Raw genomic sequence first — 19,619 nt, 5'->3', positions numbered from 1 at the left:
TCTCATAGCAGGCCGGTTGTATAATGTTCACAGTGGGAACATTATAGTATATTCGATCAACTGCATTCATATTTTCTTTAGTGATTCAACATGTTAGATTGCTTTTTTGTTGCTGTCATTTTTTGTAGAGTTAACTACTCAAAACCTGGGCTGGAAACATTGTGTCCTTGCTTAATAAATTAAAAGGGAGCATTCTACAGTGTTTCAAGTCTTTATGAAACAGTTCAACTTTATCCACCAGATGGACTGTTAAAATTCTAAGATGGTGAAGTTATAGTATTTAGGATCCTCGGTCTACAGAGAGCCGACACCAAGAATTGATCACAACACTCTACTTTTAGTATCCCTTTATTTGTTGCCTGTTTCTTTTCAAGATTGATTTTAAAAAGTTATTAATTACTTGAGGGTGACGTGAAAAGAAAGGTCATAGGGGTCAAAAATATCAAATGCTCACATTGTAAAGACCAGTAGAAAGCTTTCAGTTAAAACAAATACCCTGTCATTTGAGACCTTGAATGAATAAACAGTAGTCAAAAAACTGAAGTAAATTCAATCAATTTAATTTAATAATGAATATAACAATAATTCACAAGGAAGTGCTGTCACTGAGCAGAGTTCTCTCACAAACTGTATGTGTTTTTCTGGTGTGTCTTCAGTTAATTAGCTCCTTGTTTGCTGGGTGACTGTTGTGCTTTAAGCTGCTGGGAAGGACGACCTGGTCCTTGTCTGCCCGTGTGGGTGCGGTGTGCCGAGGTGAGCAACGGGGCGAGCCTGTGCTTCGGGGCCTGGTCGGGGGGCAGGACGTGGACCCCTTTAAGGGAGAGGTGGTAGATCTCTCTCCTGAAGTCCTCGGCCTCCTGCGATTGTGTTTTCACCAGCTCCTGAAGCCTCTGAATCGCCTCCTGGTCCACACGTCTCCTGTAATCCTGGAACTGTTGGCCCTGGATACACACAAACAGACAGCTGTGAAGGCATGCAGTGAACAGTCTGTTGCATGTACGATGGGTACGGTGCTGTGAAAAAAAATTCACCCCCGTAAATAATAAAGTCTAAGTCTAAGAACAGGAGGACAGACAGACTGACAATCACAAGCAACACACACACGTTCATACACCTCATCAGTAGAGGTGTAACCGTACATGTATTCTCGGTTCAGTATGCACCTTCCTTGTTCGGTACACCTGTGACCAGCAGCATTTCTAACATTTGTGTTATTCATGTTTTGTTTTAATCCTCTTTACTTATTGGCAATGTGAGTATTTGAGTGTTAAAGGGGCAATACGTAGGATATGACCAGAAATTCTAAAAAATGAATAACATTGTTCACAGAGTTTGAAGAAACAACAGTGCTGACTTTACGTCAAAGACGTCTATGTACTGTGTTGTAGAGACGTCTACTGAAGCAGGCTCACAAGCTGCTAAATCTCTCTACAGACGGATGAAGTTAGCCATTAGCTGGTGAGGAAAATGGATAATGGATGTTAGCAATAACCACTTAATTAGGTGATATATCAGAGCACTGTGTCATCTGTTACAGTAGCTTGTTCTTCTACCCCCTCATGTTAAAAAAAAAAATCACCTGTCGCCCCCTGCAGCTTCAGGAGGTACCTGAAATTCTGTTTTAACAGAGGCTGTGACTGGCTGCTTATATGAATCAGACCTTAAAAAGCTGATATAACCAGCGTTATATTATATAAATGACATCATGTCTTAATAACATTGTGGATCCAAGCTTTGATTAATGTTTTGTATAAAATTAAGAGAAAAAACCTTTTTCTTTTGCCTCGCGTTGAGCTTATTCTCCAGTTCTCTCTTTTGGTCGAGGAGCCTCGTCATGCTGAGGAGGCACTCTGTGTTACACCTGGTCACCTCCATCAGAGCCTGACGCGCCTCGTCTACCTTTGCCTGAATGTCACACACAAGCAGACACACACACACACACACACACATTCAGAAAAAACATCAACAAACTTAAACTTATTCCAAAATCTGAGTTGTTAAAAAAAAGAGTCTTAAAACGATCAGAGCAAAACAAGGCAGATGTACAGATGACTCACACTCGCCAAAGTGTGCGCACACTCACACACACAGAAACACACAGAAACACACACACACACACACACAGTCACACACACACACAGGGTCAGCATACATCCCACTGTTTGATTTCCTTGGCGTATGCAGCTTCGGTGAGGAGTTTCTCCTGCTTGAGCTCCTCCAGCGTCCTGCTCCCCGACAGCGTCATCAGAGCCTCCAGATCCACCAGCCTCCCAAACTTCATCATCATCTGCTGGTCGCACTGCTTCTCCAGCACTACAGCAGCACACATACAGACACACACCAACACACAGATCAATATCTAAGAATGTCACATATTGGCACTGTCAATGATCCCACAACCAATAGAAGTTTGCTTTGCAACCTTTTGGTAGAAAGACTTTCTCTAACGAAAATCTGGATTTGTTTTTTTATCTGTTGTATCTCATGAAACATCTGACTTTCACACATTGTATCTCACACATGTTTAGAGGTTTCAGGTTAAGCTGGTGCTGAGCTCGAGCTCTTCTAGGATGTTGGCTTGTACAGAGCTTACCCTGGATCTTGGCGTCCATGTCCTTGCGGTCATGAAGGAGCCTGACGTGCTGCTGGCGGGCCTGACAGTACAGATCTCTCTGGTCGCTCTTCTCCAGGCTCAACTGCTCGGTGCGCTCCTGTAGCCGGCTCAGTTCCGTCTTGTCCAGCAACAACGCTGGGCTCAGGTCAGATGGCACCGAGCCATTACTGACAAACTCAATCTGGCAGACAAGTGGAGATGTGGAAGGAGCAGAAAGGGACAGAGAGTAATTGCATGAGATTATAAAATGAGGGAATTAGACTGGCACCAATTACAGGATACCATTCCTCTGCTCTGGTTTCTGGCTAATCTGGGCTTGTTTTTTCTTGAGATCTGCTCAAAAATAAAGATAGGGTTGGCTCTTTTTCACCTGTCTATGCTTTCTTTGTTCTTGGAACACCTGAAACAGCTTGGAACACCTCCAGTGAAATATAACAGCAGAAAGGTAGTCAGCGGGAACAAATGCACAGCACTACAAAAGAGCTTTTAAACGTTCCTAATGACATCAAGAATTATCCTCAATCATCAAAATATTTGATTTACCTGGTTCAGTCTGAGAGGAACCACCACGTCCAGTTCATTCATTTTTTGCTGTTTGTCTCTGTCCATGTCGTCCTCGGCTTCCTTCCACCTGCTCTTCAAAGATTTCTCCTGCAGAGCCGAGAAAAAAAAAAAAACCCCACACACAAACATCAGGATGTGAGACAAAACGAGCACATGGTCACATAAACGTGAGTGTTAAAAAAGGGGCAGCCAGAAAGACGAAGAGCCGAGTACAACCTTCTTGACGAGGGTGTCGCACTCCGTCTTCAGAGCTTCAGCACTCTTCTTCTTCTCTGCCAGCAGGTCCTCCAGGTCCAGCCGACGCTCACGCAGCTGCAGTGTTTCCTTAAACAGGTCGGGATCACAACCTGAGACACACACACACACACACACACGTTCATACTTACAGTTGAGCGAATATAATAGTAATATAATGTGACACAATAAACACAGTAGCTACAGGCGGGGGCACATCTATCGAGTTTCCACTTCACTGTGAAAAGTGAAAGATCTGAATACTTTCTCTCCCACGATACTGACCTTGAGGGCAAACACTGTCGTCCAGAGCAGCTTCTTCCTCATCTGTATCGCTGTCATGATAGTCACCAACATCCCAGTCATCGTCTTCATCACTGTCCTCCTCTTTTTCTGCAAACACACATTTGGATCATGAAGGACAGAGGGACAAACTGACACACACAGACAGCATTGCACATTGTACAGTTATGTTCCTTCACCTCACCTGTATTTGCCGTTTGCTCCTTCTTCTTCACACGTTTGATCTTCTTCTTGAAGACTTTGGTCAGATCCTCTTCAAACTTGTTCTCCTCACCCAGCAAAGCCTGGAAGGCAGCAGTCACGGCCTTCTTTCTCTCCTCCAGCTTGGCTATCTCTCCCTGCGTCAGCTCCAGCCCTTCATTACACTCCTCCAGCTTACTCTGTCAGGAGAGAGAGGGGAGCATTGAACATAGTACATGAGGATCTATTAACAGCCATCCGAGGAAGGAAATCACCTGCATTAACATAACACACACATTGTTATCGTGCCTACACAGCAGCAGCTTCAGTTGCCCTGTCTGTCTCTATATACGGGATGTTTTCAGGCACAATATTAAGTGTAGGTCACCTGTGTTCTGGCAGCATTCAGAGCCCAGCACACAGATTTTCAGTATCGTGATATAGCCTAAAGAAATAGCAATATTTATATGCATCGGCTAGCATTTACAGATGTATTGTGTGATGGGAACGTGAGCTGATACGCAGCCGGGGCTGACACCTGAATTGATTAAAATGTCAATTACAAACACACACAACAAATAACTTGACAAAGACTGAACTAAAGATTGGACTTAAATACAAACTAAACTAACGAGGGGATGAGCTGCAGGTAGAGTGAGGTGGAGAAACACAGGCGAGGGTAATGAATGGAAAAACACTAGGAACAGGGGAGGAGCTTATAGGCTGGAAAAACAGGAATCAGGGATCATTCTGAATTGATTCTGAAGACAAGAATCCTTTGTGTTCCTCTGATGGGTTCGGTAATCCTATTTTCATGGCTTTGTTTCTGTTTGGTTTAGGTTTAGTTCCCTTATATTCGGTTAGGGTAGAGGGTTAGTCCCCAGTCCGACGGCCCCTGGTGGGTTGGTCTGGAAGGCTGCCCTTCTTTTGTTTATTTTGGCTGACAAGACGTCAGTGTGTGTCACTTGAAAACTCTTTCGCTAATAGAAACAGATTTTAATGAAAAAATGATGTTATATAGTCAGTAAACAACACAAAATGTTGAATTAAGTGGAAGTCCTGCATGCAAAATCCTTCTAAAACTATCAACAGTACAAGTATAGAGACTGATATATTATCACATAATATGGGATTGTTAAAAAACTGATGTATCAATGTAAAAGCTCATCACATGTTTTTATGCATGATCTTAATCTGAAATGCAACTAGCAACTACAGCTGTCAGACAAATGCAGTGGAATTAAAAGCTTTGCATTTAAGTACAGTATCTGATCAGATGTACTCAGTTACTTACCGCCACTAAAATTCTCACATCATGTCGAAAAGGTGATCTTCATTCTGCACAGAATTGAACTGAAACCTTTTGAAACCTATTGTAAACATCACAGGTAGATATCTGTCTCCCACCTTTATGCTGCTCTCCTCCTTAAGTTGTTCGTTGAGCTTCTCCTGCAGGCTCTCCTCCTTTCTCTCGAACTCCTTGAGGAGCACCAGCTCCTGGTAGAGTGTCAGCTGACAGAGGTCGGCCTGCTTCAGCTGCCAGTCCAGACGCAGCTTCTCATGATGCAGCAGCCGGAGCTTTGCATCAAACTCACACACCGAGGTCTCCATCTGATCATTTAAAAAAACACTACACATTAAACATCATAACTTTGAGATGTCCAGTAGATTCCAGGAGATATGTTTTAACTATTGCACATTCAAAATGTTCTGATCAAAGATTCATCATTTCATGACCAAAATAACAGACCTGCTCCAGCAGACAGTCCTGCTCGTGCAGCAGTCTGATCTCCTCCTCCATCTGGAGCTCCTCCTCCAGGTCGCTCAGCTCTGCTCCTTCCTCCACAGCCGTCTCTTCTTCTTCTCTGGTTACAGATGAAGCTGACAGGCTGGGAGTCCCTTCCTCTCCTCTCTCCTCCTCTCCTTCCATTTCTTTCTCCAGCTGCTCCAATAGAGTTGTAACTCCCTCCTGCTCGTCCTGTTCCATGGTCTGGAGGCTGTTTGAGAATAAAAAAAAAACACTGAGAACAATCTGGGGCTCTTGCTCTGTCATTAGCTTAGCTGTGTAAGATGGGTTTAAGTCACATGATCACTTAAACTCCAACTTTAGTCTGCGTCTGGACTTGGTCTTGTATCAAACTAAAACCAGGTTCCTGTACCTCTTTTCCCTCAGAACCTGGTATCGCTCCAGGGTGGCTTTGCTGTAGCGCAGCCTCTTCTCTGGGGTTTCCTCTGGTAGTATATTGGGCAGGTCGGGTGGAGGGCGGCGGAGATGGGCTGCAAGACGCTGTTGGACCCTCTGAACCTGCTGAGCCTGATCGCGCAACTGAGACACCAGGCGAACCTTGGAGTCCCGCAGCGCCATGATCCGTCCATTCATCTCCGTCTGCTTCCCACGGATCTGAAGGGGTAGATGGAGTTATTAAATGAATCTGCTATGCATGCAACTAATGTTCTTTTCATCTTCAAAGTAGTTTATATATATTTTTATTTATATGGTGACGTTATCAAATTGTCACCTAAGATAAAAATATGAACATGAGACTGAGCACAATAAGGGACCTTTAAGATCCGTATGTGTGTGTTTCTGTGTGTTTGCACGTACATTTTCCTCCAGGCCTATCAGCTGTGCTCTCTTCCTCTCAGTGTTCATCCTCAGGTGTTTGGGCACCATGAAGTCTTTGGCAGACTTCAGCTTCAAGTCCCCGATGTTCTCCTGGGCTTCACGTATGGCCTGCACGTCCTGTGGATCCTCACAGTTCTCACTTGGCTTGTCTGCGTAACTGAGACACCAACAATCCATCACAGTTTTACACCAGCATCACAATAGTTACAGAAGAACACAGGAAACACGATGAGCATGAAAGACAACAGAGAATGCCACTTAAATCTAATTTGAGCCCAGTGGACTGAGGTGATTATTCTCACAGTTGGGCCCATTCCTGCTTCCTCTTCTCTATCTTGGCTCGAGCTTGTTCAGCTTTCTCTGCAACCTTTCGGAGCCTCTCAACCTGCCGATATCCGAGCTTTATGCCTGCTGGTCGAGCCTTCGGCTGGCGCAGCACCTCCTCCTCTGGAGTATACACACAGGTGACAGGTCACACATGTCTTTGACAGATGAAACGAACATACAGACACTTTCCTACCTTCTAATTTGCTGCTGTCATTTGCAGGTTCAGCTCTGGATCTTCTGCGTTCTGGTGCAGCAGCTGCATCTCTGTCAGGTCTGCTCTGATGTCTAGGCTGGGTTGAAAGCTCGGTGAGCACCGGCAGATGGTAGGTGGAGACTCTGTGGTCGGTCCTGATTGCGACCACAGTGACCACAGCTTCCAGAGAGTCCCTGAACCTGAAAAAATGCAGGCGAGTGTTTCATTCTGGAGGCTGGCTTGCTTCATCTCTGAACCTCTACCAACTCCAGACTTCAGTCAGGTAGAGCATTTAAACTCATATATACATATTCAGTGACTTTAAAGAAGGGGTGATGGTTTATAAACATTCTTTTATATCCACTTAAGTATATAATTACCCACACAAAACCATGCAAGAACACGTGGAAATACCCAACCTGTCTGATGTCAAAAACCTTTCTGTTCCACTATAAACTCATAATTATTGTGTGTGTGTGTGTGTGTGTGTGTGTGTGTGTGTGTGTGTGTTTCATCAGTACCAGTCCTGTATTTTGCTGAGTGCTATGTTGCAGCGCTCCTCCTCCCAGCCCATGTGCTTCCTGACCTCCCTCACTCGCTGGGCCTTCACCCTCTCTACCTGCTCACTGAAACGATGGTCCAGCTGCAGCTCCTACACACACAAACACACGTACACACACACACACACACACACGCACATACACACAACTGAAGACATTGCATTGACATACATTCATTCCCTGGAGACTTAATCCCTAATCTCCCTATTGATAGTATGTCTGACAGTAAGGACAGAAACCTGGTCCATGCAAGTAGCTGAGTTAGCTGCAGTCTGAGCGTTGCAGTCTGCGGGCACTATAACAAGTAACAACAAGAGAAAGCTGAGCCCTTCTGTTTGGGTTCACTTCTGCTCAAAATGACCACTGCTAACCAGTTTGATGACGCTTTAGCTGAACATGTCCATATATATGGCCATATATGTGATATACAGTATATTTATTTTTGTTTTCCTCCTGTGCAATAGGTACAGCAGTACACATCCCTCCACAGCCAACCTGTTTGTAACTACTGGGACATGGAAAATGAATGCAGTTTTGAGGACTGACATTTGTTACCTCCACCTGTGCATAAGAGCGTATGTTTACCTAAACCTTAGCTTAAGTTAAACGTGTCCCCAGTCACTGTGTTTACAGGGACAGACACACACTTGCAAAAAAAGGTAGGATCTTCCACTTCAAATAAGTAAGCCATGCTTCCAAATAATAATATTTGTGCCAACTGAACAGAGCAATAATGGGATTTGTGATACCAGTCAGCCTGTGGTGACCGAGCTAGTTCTGTGGGCAGTGAGATCTGTAGTGGTAGTAGTTCCTGGTTTTTTAGTTTTATTCTTAAACTTCACTAGATACAGCAGCTACAATGGCAAAAAAATACATTAACACTCATACCGGAGGACGGAGAGTGGCCCAGCTTTGTGTGTCTGTACCTGAGGTTTCAGACGAACGTGCTCCGGCAGACTCTGGTTCTTGTTCAGCAGCTGTTTGAACTTCTTCTGGAGCTCAGCCAGCATCTTCTGCTTCGCCGCAATCTTCAGCTCGGCCTCCCGACGCAGACGGTCCTTCTCCAGCTTCTGCTTAGCTGTCTCTATACTGGAGGGAGTTAGGAGTGAGAAAGTTAGATTACATAAAACTTTGATGATTTTCTTGACTTACAGTGACACAATGTAGCTAAATGTCAGAAATCCCAATAAAAAATACAGAATAAAATACTGTTCTCTACTGTACAAATCATTTTCATAAATGCAAACAAAGAGACAACAGAGGACAAGAATAGACTGACAGAGACAAAGAGGAGGACCAAATGATTCCTAAACAAATTATTCACAGTCACCTGTAGGCTGCTGGGTCCTCAATGTCCTGGGCTAACGCCTCATTCTCAAGACCCACCTGTTATCAGAACAACATGTAAACAAGATATTTCTATTTCATCGTCATTCAGCTAAAACCACCCCTTTGAACAACCTGCACTATACTGTCCACAAACTGTCGTGATGACAAACATGTGACAATTGTGACAGTTTAGACCTCATTCATATGCCTGAGACCTGTAAACGGCCGCATGAGCTGTAAGATTCCTTTTAAATTCAGTTTTAATCGGGATGAAAACCTAAAAATCGGGAAAATATTCATAAAAAACAACAAATAGTCCATGAAATCAGTCAGTACAAGCTTTTAAACAACAATCACCATCTGCTCCTCTGTCTATGGCAAATGAAGTAGTTGTAAACCCACTGGCTTACAAAATGTGCAAACTGTAGTGTTGTTGTTTGTTCCTGAATGAAATACATAATTGCAGAAATATGCTGAAAAATGTTTTTCACGTTGATCAGACTTCACTTGCACTCTGCCTCGACTGGTTCATATTGGAAGAGCTCATTGGTTGCCCCAAGCAAGGAACCAGGTTTCGAAAAGGGAAGAAGAATGTGTGGAATAAACAGGTAATCAGGTTCTGCTGTATCGATTTTGATCATTAGCTTTTAAACTGTCCACAATGAGTCAGTATTACAGTATTATAGGAGTGCGATGATAAACCAGTGGACTGACCAAACACTAGGAAAAATAAAATGTTGTTAACATGTGGACTGACCCGGGGTGAAGGAACCTTGGCCCTTTTCCTCTGCAGGCCTTTCTGTAGCTCCTCTGGAGGGAGCAGGCTGAAGGAGAAGATGTTCCCGTCATCTCCCGCCGTCAGCACAAAGTGGTCGTCATGGCCACAGCAAATGTGCCACAGGTGCCCATATTGGTTGTCGTGGACGCTGAGAGCCCAGTAGGCCTGCATAGAGGTGAGGCTGTGGTCGCCAGGCTGCAGGGGGTAAACCCTGATGCAACCTGAGTGCATGCCACAGAGCAGCAGCTGTCTGTTGGAGCTACGAAACGCCAACACAACAGAACAGCAGGACAGGTAAAGTTTACACAGATAAAGTTTCAATTCTAAAGTTTACCTCTTAAAAAGTTAACAGTCTCCATGTGATGACTCTTTATAGTTTTAAAGCTGCATTAAATGATTTGTGGCCACTAGGTGGCAGAAAAAACGTGTTAATTCCCTCTCCTGTTTGCTCTGGTCGACACCAACTAAGATGAAAAATAACTGGGTTTTTAGCTGCTAAATGTTCCACTTTCTTCACCAGCTATTGGCCATCTTTGTCTGTCTGCCTGCTGTTTGGTGGTGTACGGTGGGTTATCAGAGCTTATATGCTGAAAATAGCTGCCTGCTACTGTTGAAAACAGGGTTGAAACCAAAACTATGGGCTAAAAAGAGGCAAAATTCAGTCATTTGATCCATTGCTGATATAAAGAAAACTAATTTGGTAGTTTACCTGAAGGTGATGGAGCAAATTGGGTCCTCGTCCGCGTTCTGGATAGGCAGGAAGTCAAAGGGCTCATCCTGTCTTTGTTTTGGGTTCTGGTCCTGCTCCTCAGAGAACTTACAGTGATACAAGTAACCTGAGTCGAAGCCTCCCTGCAAGGGAGAGACAATGAAGAAATACACCTTACCTAATATAGCTTCACCATCTCATGTTCTGTATCTCCCAGAATGCCTTTTGACACCGTGAGGAGGAACATCATTAAGTTATTCTTCTAAACTCTGGGGCTGGGTATCATTTGAAAATGTTGTTTCTGTGTGTGTGTGTACCATGGAGAGCCAGAACTGTCCAGGCTGGGAGTAGAAGCCACAGTAGAGAGGACTCGGAGGGTTGGGGATGTAGATAGTGGGCAACTCTTCCTCTTCCTCCTCCTCTTCTTCCTCTTCCTCTGCGTCCAGCTGCTTTGAGTCTTTCATCCTCTCTTCTTTCCTTTTCTTCTTCTTCTCCTTTACAGCTCGACGTCTTGCGATTTCCTCCTCTCTCTGAATTACACAAAAACACACAAATGGTGTGAAACTGAAATGGAGTTAGTTATCATACAGCAATCCTCCCAACACCAGGAAATGAAGGAGAGACAAATATTTGAATCACAGACGAGTGTAGAGAGGAGACCAGGAGCCATTATGATGCAAATTACAAACAAAGCCATTAAAAGGTGTGTGTGCTATTAAAACCCGACAAACTAAAGCGAAGGCAGACCAGGCTCAGACCTTAATTTGAGATTTGATGCTCCTGAACCTGAAATATCTGCCGGGCATTTCAGGCAGCTGGAAGGTTTTGGCCGGCTTCTGGGCCTCTGGATCAGGACTCTGCACCTCGACCACGTGACCATTCTGACACAGGATGAGCAGCCGGTTTTCACTCTGGGTAAAATATAGAAGGAATCAGTTGAATCAAAAATGTTTTGTCAGAGACATTTAAGTGGAAGTGGGTCAGCGACCAGACTTACATGGGAATGAGGTGACCACTCCAGTGCCTGCACCGGCCCGGGAACCTGGACGAAGCCGATGGGGTTGTATTTTTCTCCGACAGTGAAGAAAAACACAGTGCTGTCTGAGCTCTGGGCAGGAAGATGATGGTGAGAGGTCAGAAAGGTCAAATGAATGAATTTAGATATCATCAAAAGCAGGTTGTGAAATCCTGTTTTTTTTCCTGTTTTTATTACTCCTTGCAAAGTGCTGTGTGATGGAAAAAAAAGCTTTTTGAGTGCATATTTGTCAGAAATGACAGAGTTTAACCAATGAAATCAATGTGTGTTTAATGATGTTATGAGATTGAGGGCAAGGCAATAGCAAGAAAAGGCAACAGTCACAACACTGCGTCTCATGAAAGTAAAGAAGCATTTTGACAAACAGCTGTTTCCTTTGGCTTTCATAGACAAAATCACAGTTTTCCCAGAGACGGTCTTACCCCCGTGGCTAAGATCTCTCCATTTCGCTCATATGCAACAGCAGTGACTGGGGCATTATGGGGTTTGAAGGCCTGTTTGAGGCGCAGCCTGGCATCTCCTTTGGGGTTGTGCCCGGTGACCACATGCAGCCTCTGAGGGTTGTACAGCTCCAGTAACCGGACCACACCGTCCTCAAAGCCTGTCACCAGTAAACCTCCACTCTGGTCGACCTAAAGACGAACATCAGGTCAGTTTTCTGTCAGTATACATCATCTGTGGTAGCATGATACATTTTCACACTCACCAAAGGTGGAGCCCAGCGGACAGCAGTTCCACCCTGATTGAAGCGACTGGTGGTCAGTTCTCTTTTTGCCAGGTAGTCAAAAACTTTGACTGAACCTGGAGAGCAGGGGCAGACACAGACAGATAGTCTGTTATAGTGTGTTTGCTTGCAGTATGTGTGCAGCCGTGGAAATGTGTGTGACTCACGGTCGACAGCGGTGGTGGCCATCAGGTGGGATTTCCTCGACACGTCCAGGCCCTGGATCGGCCCGGCGTGGAAGGAAAACAGGCACTCCGGATCAGGAGTCTGCACAAACAGGACACACATCAATGTTGTTACACACTCATCATTTATTACAACATGTGGTGATACAATATGGTTTGCAGTATAGCTTTTTATGAGAAAATCCACGATTGTGTAAGGAACCCCTATGGATGTCTGCCAGCCTGTCTGTGTCGAAGAATCAGTTCAGTCTAATCATAAGGACTAAACCTTGACTTCTGTTGATACAACTGGAGTACTTTGCATCATTAAAACTTAGGTAAACAGAGAATAACTTACTCGCTTAATAAAATCTAAGGTGTCGGGGAAACTCACCGTGTAAGTGAATGAAAGGTCCAGTTTCCAGATGGCGCCGCTGGAATCCTACAAGAAGAAAAAGTTTAGAGATCAGGTTGGAAGGTTTGTTCAAGGTGAGATTATGTATCACAAATGGTTTGAATGGCTAATCTTTGAACTTTTGCCCTCTGACCTGAGCAAACCAAATGTAGGAGTCGGGCACGGAGCTCTTCACCACAGAGGAGAGGCACACGTTGTGTCCCACCACCATTTCATTCAGCGGCTCCATCTCAAACCTGCTGCTGTCGCTGCTACTGTCAGCAATGTCAATGCTCTCAAAGTCCCAGCCCTGCAGTGGGCAGAGGAGCGGTTACAAAGTCATACTGATTGTATTGAAACTTATTAAAGACAATATCCATCCAGATCATTACTCCTGCTCAATTAGGGTTATTAGGATACCAAGCAGGGTCAAAATCTATCTATATATTCTAGACACAACCTCTTCAGATTGCAACCTGTCAATCACATCAAATACATTACTCATAGAAAGAGGTTGATATGGCAAGTAACATATCTAAGGGATAAAAAGAGTGCTGAAGCATCTGTTCAATAAATGTGCTACAGTCCCTTTTTTCCCCTGGAAGTGTTCTGTCCTCAAACTAAGCAGCACCTGATTCAGCTGCCCTGAAGAACCCTGTTTCAACTAGACATCTTCAAGGCCTGTGAGGAAATATTGTCTAATTCGATATACAGTATATCCCACTTTGTAATCACTTTTTTAAACTAACCTAATTTTTGTCTTTTCTTTGTATTTCTGCTGTATTTTACATTCTTCGTGTTCTAAATGTTCAAATAACTGTCAAATTATTTGGGTGTTATTTATGGACCACAGACAACAATAAAGACAAAAAAAAACACAAACAATAATCCTGCCGCTGTCTTCAATCTCTGGTTGCTTTAGGTCTTGAAATTTTCAGTATTGACGCAACAAATATCTAAGAGAGTACTGTGAGACAGTTAACAATGTTGGTTTTGGTGTTTTCATGTGATTTACAACACTAAAAGTACACAATAATGCCAGACTTATTCTTTAATCCTTTAAATTTGACAGGCACAAAGTTATGTTATTGGCAGCATCTTACCCGGACCACTCCATCAGAGCCAATCGTCATAAGCTGTCCATCTTCTAGGGTAAAAGGCTGGACAATCCCAGCGTGACAGTTCCGTCCCTCCTTGCGGCAAATCTCCACCTTGATGCCGTTCGCCTCCCACAGCAGCAAGTTGCCCCAGGCTGAGCCAGACACCACCTGACAGGAGGAGACGGAGTGTGAAAAAATATTTTTGAGCTTGAAAGTCCTCCCAGTATATATATCTTACATATATTTTTTATCAATGAGTGCTCACAAAATTTGAACATCTCTGGCAACTGGACATCTCCATCTGCTGATCATGTAATGCAACTGAAAGCTCCAGAACAGCTACAGTGTGAAACTTATATATTAAATAAAAAAGTAAATAATTTGACCACAATGCTACTATTTTCCAACCCTTCAGGTCTAGATCTGACTTCGGTCTATAATTTTTTTGTCATTGTTGCCATTAACGCCGTCACCATTGCTTAGGCATATAAATTATTATTTACTGCAACATTTTAGATCTGTAAATTACCAATCTATGTTGTACCCACGGTAGTGGAATAGGGCCCAGACACAGTAGTCTGTATTTGTCATTTTAAAATAGAAACCAGAGCAGTGTTTGGTTTTTTTTACACCACTCTCGCTTATTTTGCCACTTCTGATCAAGAACATGGTAAAAAGTTGCAAATAGTACTGGTAAAGATGCAGATACTACTACAAACAGCGCTAAATTTTCCTTCTAGTGCACTGATTCGCTCAGCTTAACAGCCAATAATAGTTATTTCTCTCACTGACAGGCTCTGCTGCCAAATAAGCCACACGTCCTCCACAGGATGAATCATGATAACTTTGATGATCACATGACTTTGCAGCACTGTTATCGGGTAAAAATGTAATATAATTTGCACTCTGGTTTATGACCAAGTACCTGCAAATGTAATGACATTCCCATCAAAAGATGCTGAACATGGTACACATGATACCATCTAAAAATCAGCATGGTAACATTGTCATTGCAAATACATTAGCATGCAGACGTTAGCACAGTTGTGCCAGTGTATGGCCTCACAGAGCCACTACCGTGGCTGTACACTCAGTCTTGTCTGATACATTTCTAGACCTTCCTGATATGCGTACAAAAAAAATAGTCTAAGTGTGTAAGAATAGCAGGGCACAGACCTTTCCATCAGGAAGTCCCACGTAGCCCTCAATATCAGTCGCTGTAGTGTTCCCAAAATGTCCTATAAGACCTTGCAGTTTAATACCTGTGAACGTGCCTTCCATTTTCCAGAACCTGACAGAGAAGCGGAGAAGCAGAGAAGGTCTTTTTCACCATATTTGAAAAGGTAAACATATTGTATTTAATATCAGTGTATTCATTCATCTTCTGATATCTGAAGCCATTTCTGTGACCACTGTGGTTTTACATACAGACTATCTCTTGGCTGGGAGCAGTGATTTCCTGGAATCCCCACTAGTTGCCGGGCAATCCCACAGTGACAAGACTCCAGGAAGTCACTGCTGCCAGCGAGGTTTTAGGAGGATTCAGTGTGTCCTTTACTTGATGTGTCCAGATCCTGATGATGTGAGCAGACCCGGGTTGTATGGGGAGAAGCTGAGTCGGTAGATGTCCTGAGAAATGGCCTTGCAGCTCAGTATCACCTCCTCCTGCCTCCAATCCCACAGCGTCAGCATGTAGTCGGGTGTGCTCCCCACGCTGGCCAGCAGCCTCCCATCATGGTTAAAGTCCACACAGCTATACGCCTTCTCCGTACCGCCTACAGACACGAAGGTTAAAACATGATCGTCAGTAAAACAAAGACTTCACATTTGAAAAAAAGGGCTCAACTCAATGCGTCCTTGTCAAATTTACCTCTGAGGATGCGGTACGGCCGTAACGAGGGATATTCATAGACTACGATGTCGGGGTAGTTTCCCTTTTCGGCTACAGCAAAGTACTCCTTGCAAGGGTGTGCCTTCACACACACACACACACACACACATACACACACGGAAATAAAGTCAAAATATTTAAACAATATCATTAATGTATTTTTGCTCCAAATCATTGTGGAAAATATTCATTTATAATAAAAAAAGCATACATAGAACTCTCTACTTCAATCTTGAATATTACATTGCATAAAACGTACACTGTACAAGGGATACAATAAAGCAAAATCTCCTTCTCTCCTCTCATCTCTATACTGCCAGCTAAAAATAATAAAGGTCTAAAAGATGATACAAAAAAGAGTCACACCAGTGATTTTTCATATTTCAGCTCCTGAATCTGAAATCATATAAACAGTTCTGCTTTCAAGTGCAGGCTTGCATTCTCTGTTTTTTTCCAATAGTTACAGTAAGCAATTGATTTCCATTAATTTCCATACGGTATAAAAATCTATCATCATTCTCTTGCAACTTGTTTGAGTCATCTATAAGCAATCTATCACAGTGAAGCCTGTGCACATTTCTGTCATAGTTACATATCATTTTGTGGTAGTGCATATTGTTCAGGTCAATCTGCCTTTACAGAAGTTCTTAAGAAGAACTGCTGATGCGTGACGTACTGTGAGATATTTGATCGGCACGCCTCGTTTCAAGGTTTGACTAGAGTTTTTTCAGGCTCCGTTTTCTTTTTATGTAAACAATATAACCACTTCTGGTTCGTGATCTTTCTATATTCCAGTTAAACACTACACTAAAATATGTGTCTGAAAACATTTCAGAATTTCTTGATCCAAAAGAGAGAGAGGTAGGGGTGATAATACTCTTTGTGTCTGTAGATGCAAGCATACAAAACGTGGAATAACAATCTGTAGTTGAAACAACTGCCCTAAAATCTGACACGACACACAACACGTCATCAAACATGTCATCTGGAGACCTGCTGGCAAAGGAGTGGGGGACTCTGGGTGCAGGCAAAATGTAGAGAAGTTTAACATTGTTTGTTTGCATATACTACCAAAGTTAGATACAAAGCTGGTTGAAAATTGGCGAAGTTCCTGTTTAAACCGATAGCTGCCTAAAACAGTGAGGAAAAATAGTCCAAAAAGCTGCATACACTACAGCATGGTCGGCAATGTAGTGTATGTCTATGCTATGGTCATTAATAAAAAAAAACATCTTACCGTGATGGAGCCGATTCCTCCTCCACTGCAGGAGCGGAGGTATCTCTGCTCCTTGGTGAAAACGTCCAGCAGGATGAGCAGGTTTCCTGCTATAAAGATCAGAGTTCTGTCATCCAGCAGCTGCAGGTTCCCCCTGCGGCCACTGTCATAACCAAAGGAGTGACTGAGTGCAGGATGAGTTAAGGGTCAAGATCAGACTCACTGAGGCACAAGATATATTTAATTTTTTTTAAATGTTACAAAAGCTCTTTTTATAATCATTATTACAATTGCTTGTTGACAACAATACATCTGTTTATTTATGTTACTAACAACACTATATAATAATATTGTATTAATACTGTATTGTTATTATTATGTCTTATATCATGTATTCAGTTTCCTGGGGAGGTCATTATTATAGTCAGTCCAAATGCTGATCATAAAACACATTTTTAAGAAGGATACGAGAGGTGCAGGAGGTTCTCTGGGATTTCAGAGTCAGGTGTGATGAACGGTCTGGAGTGAAGCTCCTCATACTTGTAGTTCTTCTCTGAACAGAGCTGCTTGTCAGATTCCTCCTCAGCCTCCTGCTCCATCACTGGGTTTTCACTGTCATATCCTGTGAGAGAGAAAACATTTGACCGCAGCTTTCAGTCATCAAATATTGAGCGTTTCTAAAACTTTTTAATATTGCATCTAAAAGACAGTAAAAAAACGTTATTCTTATTCTTGTGTATGATAGATCAGGGGTGAGGTTACAAATGTCAATTTTTTTTTTTTATTTCAGATCTTTTATTTTCAGATCTGCTGGTTTAAATGTGTCATTGCCAACACATCAACTGACATTTCAACTTTTTTCATGTCTGCTTTTACTGCTACACGTCAACTCAGTTTCATTGCTTTTAATTCTTATTTGACTGAGAATTCATCTGCTTTCAGTGGATGTAATCCATCTGACATGTCTTTAAATGCTTACACTGAAACTTCATTCACTACTTCAATTTAACTGCTTTAATTGGTTGTGAATGCTGGAGGCACATTTTTCAACGTAATCACTCCATTCAAACACCAAAATGTTCGTCTCAATTAGTAATCGACCACTGAATGCTACAGTGGTTCTCTGGAGGCAATCGGACAAAACTTTAAGCTTGGTGGGCTTTTAAATGACAGGAACACCGACCAACTGCCGCATTAAGTCACATTAAACTGAGAGGAAAAATATCTGGAGGCAGGCAAACACATCCACTTTTCTGAACTACTCCACAAGACACATTTTTGACCATACACACACAATAATTTCACAAAGTGCTCGCAAGACTCTCACAGTTTCTACCATTTCATTATTTGAGTGATAGCAGTTACTGTTTTTGAGGGAGAAGCATGATAATGTGAGGCGAGCCTCGGCTAAAAGTACTAGTCCTACCAGCCTCTTCTGATGCTGGTAGGACTACAATACTGAGAAGACTTAAACTGCAAATTGTTAATGCTGATTTTATCCTCTAAATAAGACAAAACTGCACTTCATATCTGCTTTCTTGTTGCAGGTGTGGGCAGTGAATGTCTGCAACAAAATGAGGGGAGGCCGTACCTCCTTATTTCAAGTCAGTCACATTTGACACAAATTTTTTTAAGGTCCAATTTGTACATTGTCTGATTTCTGAGTCTCATTCCCAACTTTGCAAACACTTCCGCTTTGGGATTGTAGGTCGGGTTGGCCGCCATCCCAAAGTGTCAGTATTTGACCAGTTGGGAATGAAACTCAAAAATTAACTTTCTTTCAAGTGGACCTTTAAATAACAGTGGTTTTACATGTCTGTGATATTCTGATGGGTTTCTAAAATTAATATTAACATTATTCAAAGTTTTCACAGTCAGCAATGTGTATTTGGCGTCAGATTCTCAACAGGCAGCATTCACAACCACAAGTTCTTCACAACTTGCCTTCTCTGGTTTCTGTTTCAACTTCCTCAACTAGCTGGGTTAGTATTAATGAAGAACGTTATAAGTGGTGTTACATGTGCTCTGTCGTGTTACCTTCAGTGTTCTCCTGTGAGGCTGTCTGTGTGCTCTCAGCCTCTTCACCAACAGGGGCTGTGAGTTCCTCCGACATTTCGCTGTAAGCTAAATCATCTGCTGCTCAGGTTTTAAATCTGTAAAATAAACATGGGGATGTATTATTCTCAGGTATTTACAACTTCACCTAACTGACGTTGAGCTTTAATGGCAGTGAATGTACTAACAAAGCAAACTAAAGCATTAGCAATTAAATATTCAGTTATTCCGTTTCAAACTAATACTAAAGCGTATTTACCTTAACTTTGGCTCGTATTTAAAAAATAAATGGCTCTGCAATTTTCCTTCTCCCCTAGACCGTGTCAGTTTGGAGGCGTTGCCAGGCAACAGGGAACGTCTCTCCGCTGCAAAGCCTGCTGGTTAATGTGGTTTTGAAGCCTTTTTGGCTTTTATGCCATGGTGTCGTTCTTCACCATGGCATAAAAAAGACAGTCCATTTCACGTAAATTGGAGAAATGTATGATACAATAACTATAATAACACAATTAACTTATGCCTTCTTATGATCCTTCAGCAGAATAAAATAAGAAATTAACAAATCGGGCCGAAATTATCTTCTTTTTTGAAGTTTTAGGTTCTGAACTCTTATCGCTGTAACCAT

General features: G+C 42.7%; 1 protein-coding gene across 1 annotated transcript; it reads right to left on the bottom strand.

The window, feature by feature from the left end:
- Nucleotides 1-539: 539 nt before the first annotated feature.
- cfap44 (cilia and flagella associated protein 44) lies at nt 540-19,574 on the bottom strand. Its single transcript, XM_084383880.1, has 35 exons — nt 19,257-19,574; nt 18,980-19,095; nt 17,411-17,564; nt 16,964-17,126; nt 15,706-15,808; nt 15,394-15,610; nt 15,012-15,126; nt 13,839-14,003; nt 12,890-13,045; nt 12,736-12,783; nt 12,345-12,444; nt 12,160-12,254; nt 11,876-12,085; nt 11,415-11,525; nt 11,176-11,328; nt 10,735-10,947; nt 10,418-10,560; nt 9,688-9,967; nt 8,932-8,987; nt 8,528-8,690; nt 7,563-7,693; nt 7,042-7,241; nt 6,824-6,968; nt 6,501-6,678; nt 6,055-6,296; nt 5,646-5,892; nt 5,303-5,506; nt 3,900-4,095; nt 3,698-3,805; nt 3,395-3,525; nt 3,158-3,265; nt 2,594-2,795; nt 2,153-2,313; nt 1,771-1,905; nt 540-941 (listed from the first exon to the last, which is right to left on the bottom strand). The coding sequence occupies exons 2-35, from the start codon at nt 19,053-19,055 to the stop codon at nt 657-659; spliced, it is 5,394 nt and encodes a 1,797-aa protein (XP_084240006.1). The 5' UTR covers nt 19,056-19,095; nt 19,257-19,574; the 3' UTR covers nt 540-656.
- Nucleotides 19,575-19,619: the final 45 nt, after the last annotated feature.

Source organism: Pagrus pagrus, assembly GCF_965226575.1.
Source record: "Pagrus pagrus genome assembly, chromosome: 19".
Taxonomy (NCBI): Eukaryota; Metazoa; Chordata; class Actinopteri; order Spariformes; family Sparidae; genus Pagrus; species Pagrus pagrus.
This window is presented reverse-complemented; position numbering and strand designations above follow the sequence as displayed.

What these genes read in the sequence shown, in the direction of transcription:
- cfap44 (XM_084383880.1), bottom strand. Translation starts at nt 19,055, where the DNA reads ATGTCGGAGGAACTCACAGCCCCTGTTGGTGAAGAGGCTGAGAGCACA. An exon ending in GCTCTGATGGAGTGGTCCGG is followed by an intron (nt 13,046 to 13,838) that starts GTAAGATGCTGC and finishes TGCCCACTGCAG; the next exon opens with GGCTGGGACTTTGAGAGCAT. An exon ending in GCGACACCCTCGTCAAGAAG is followed by an intron (nt 3,266 to 3,394) that starts GTTGTACTCGGC and finishes TCGGCTCTGCAG; the next exon opens with GAGAAATCTTTGAAGAGCAG.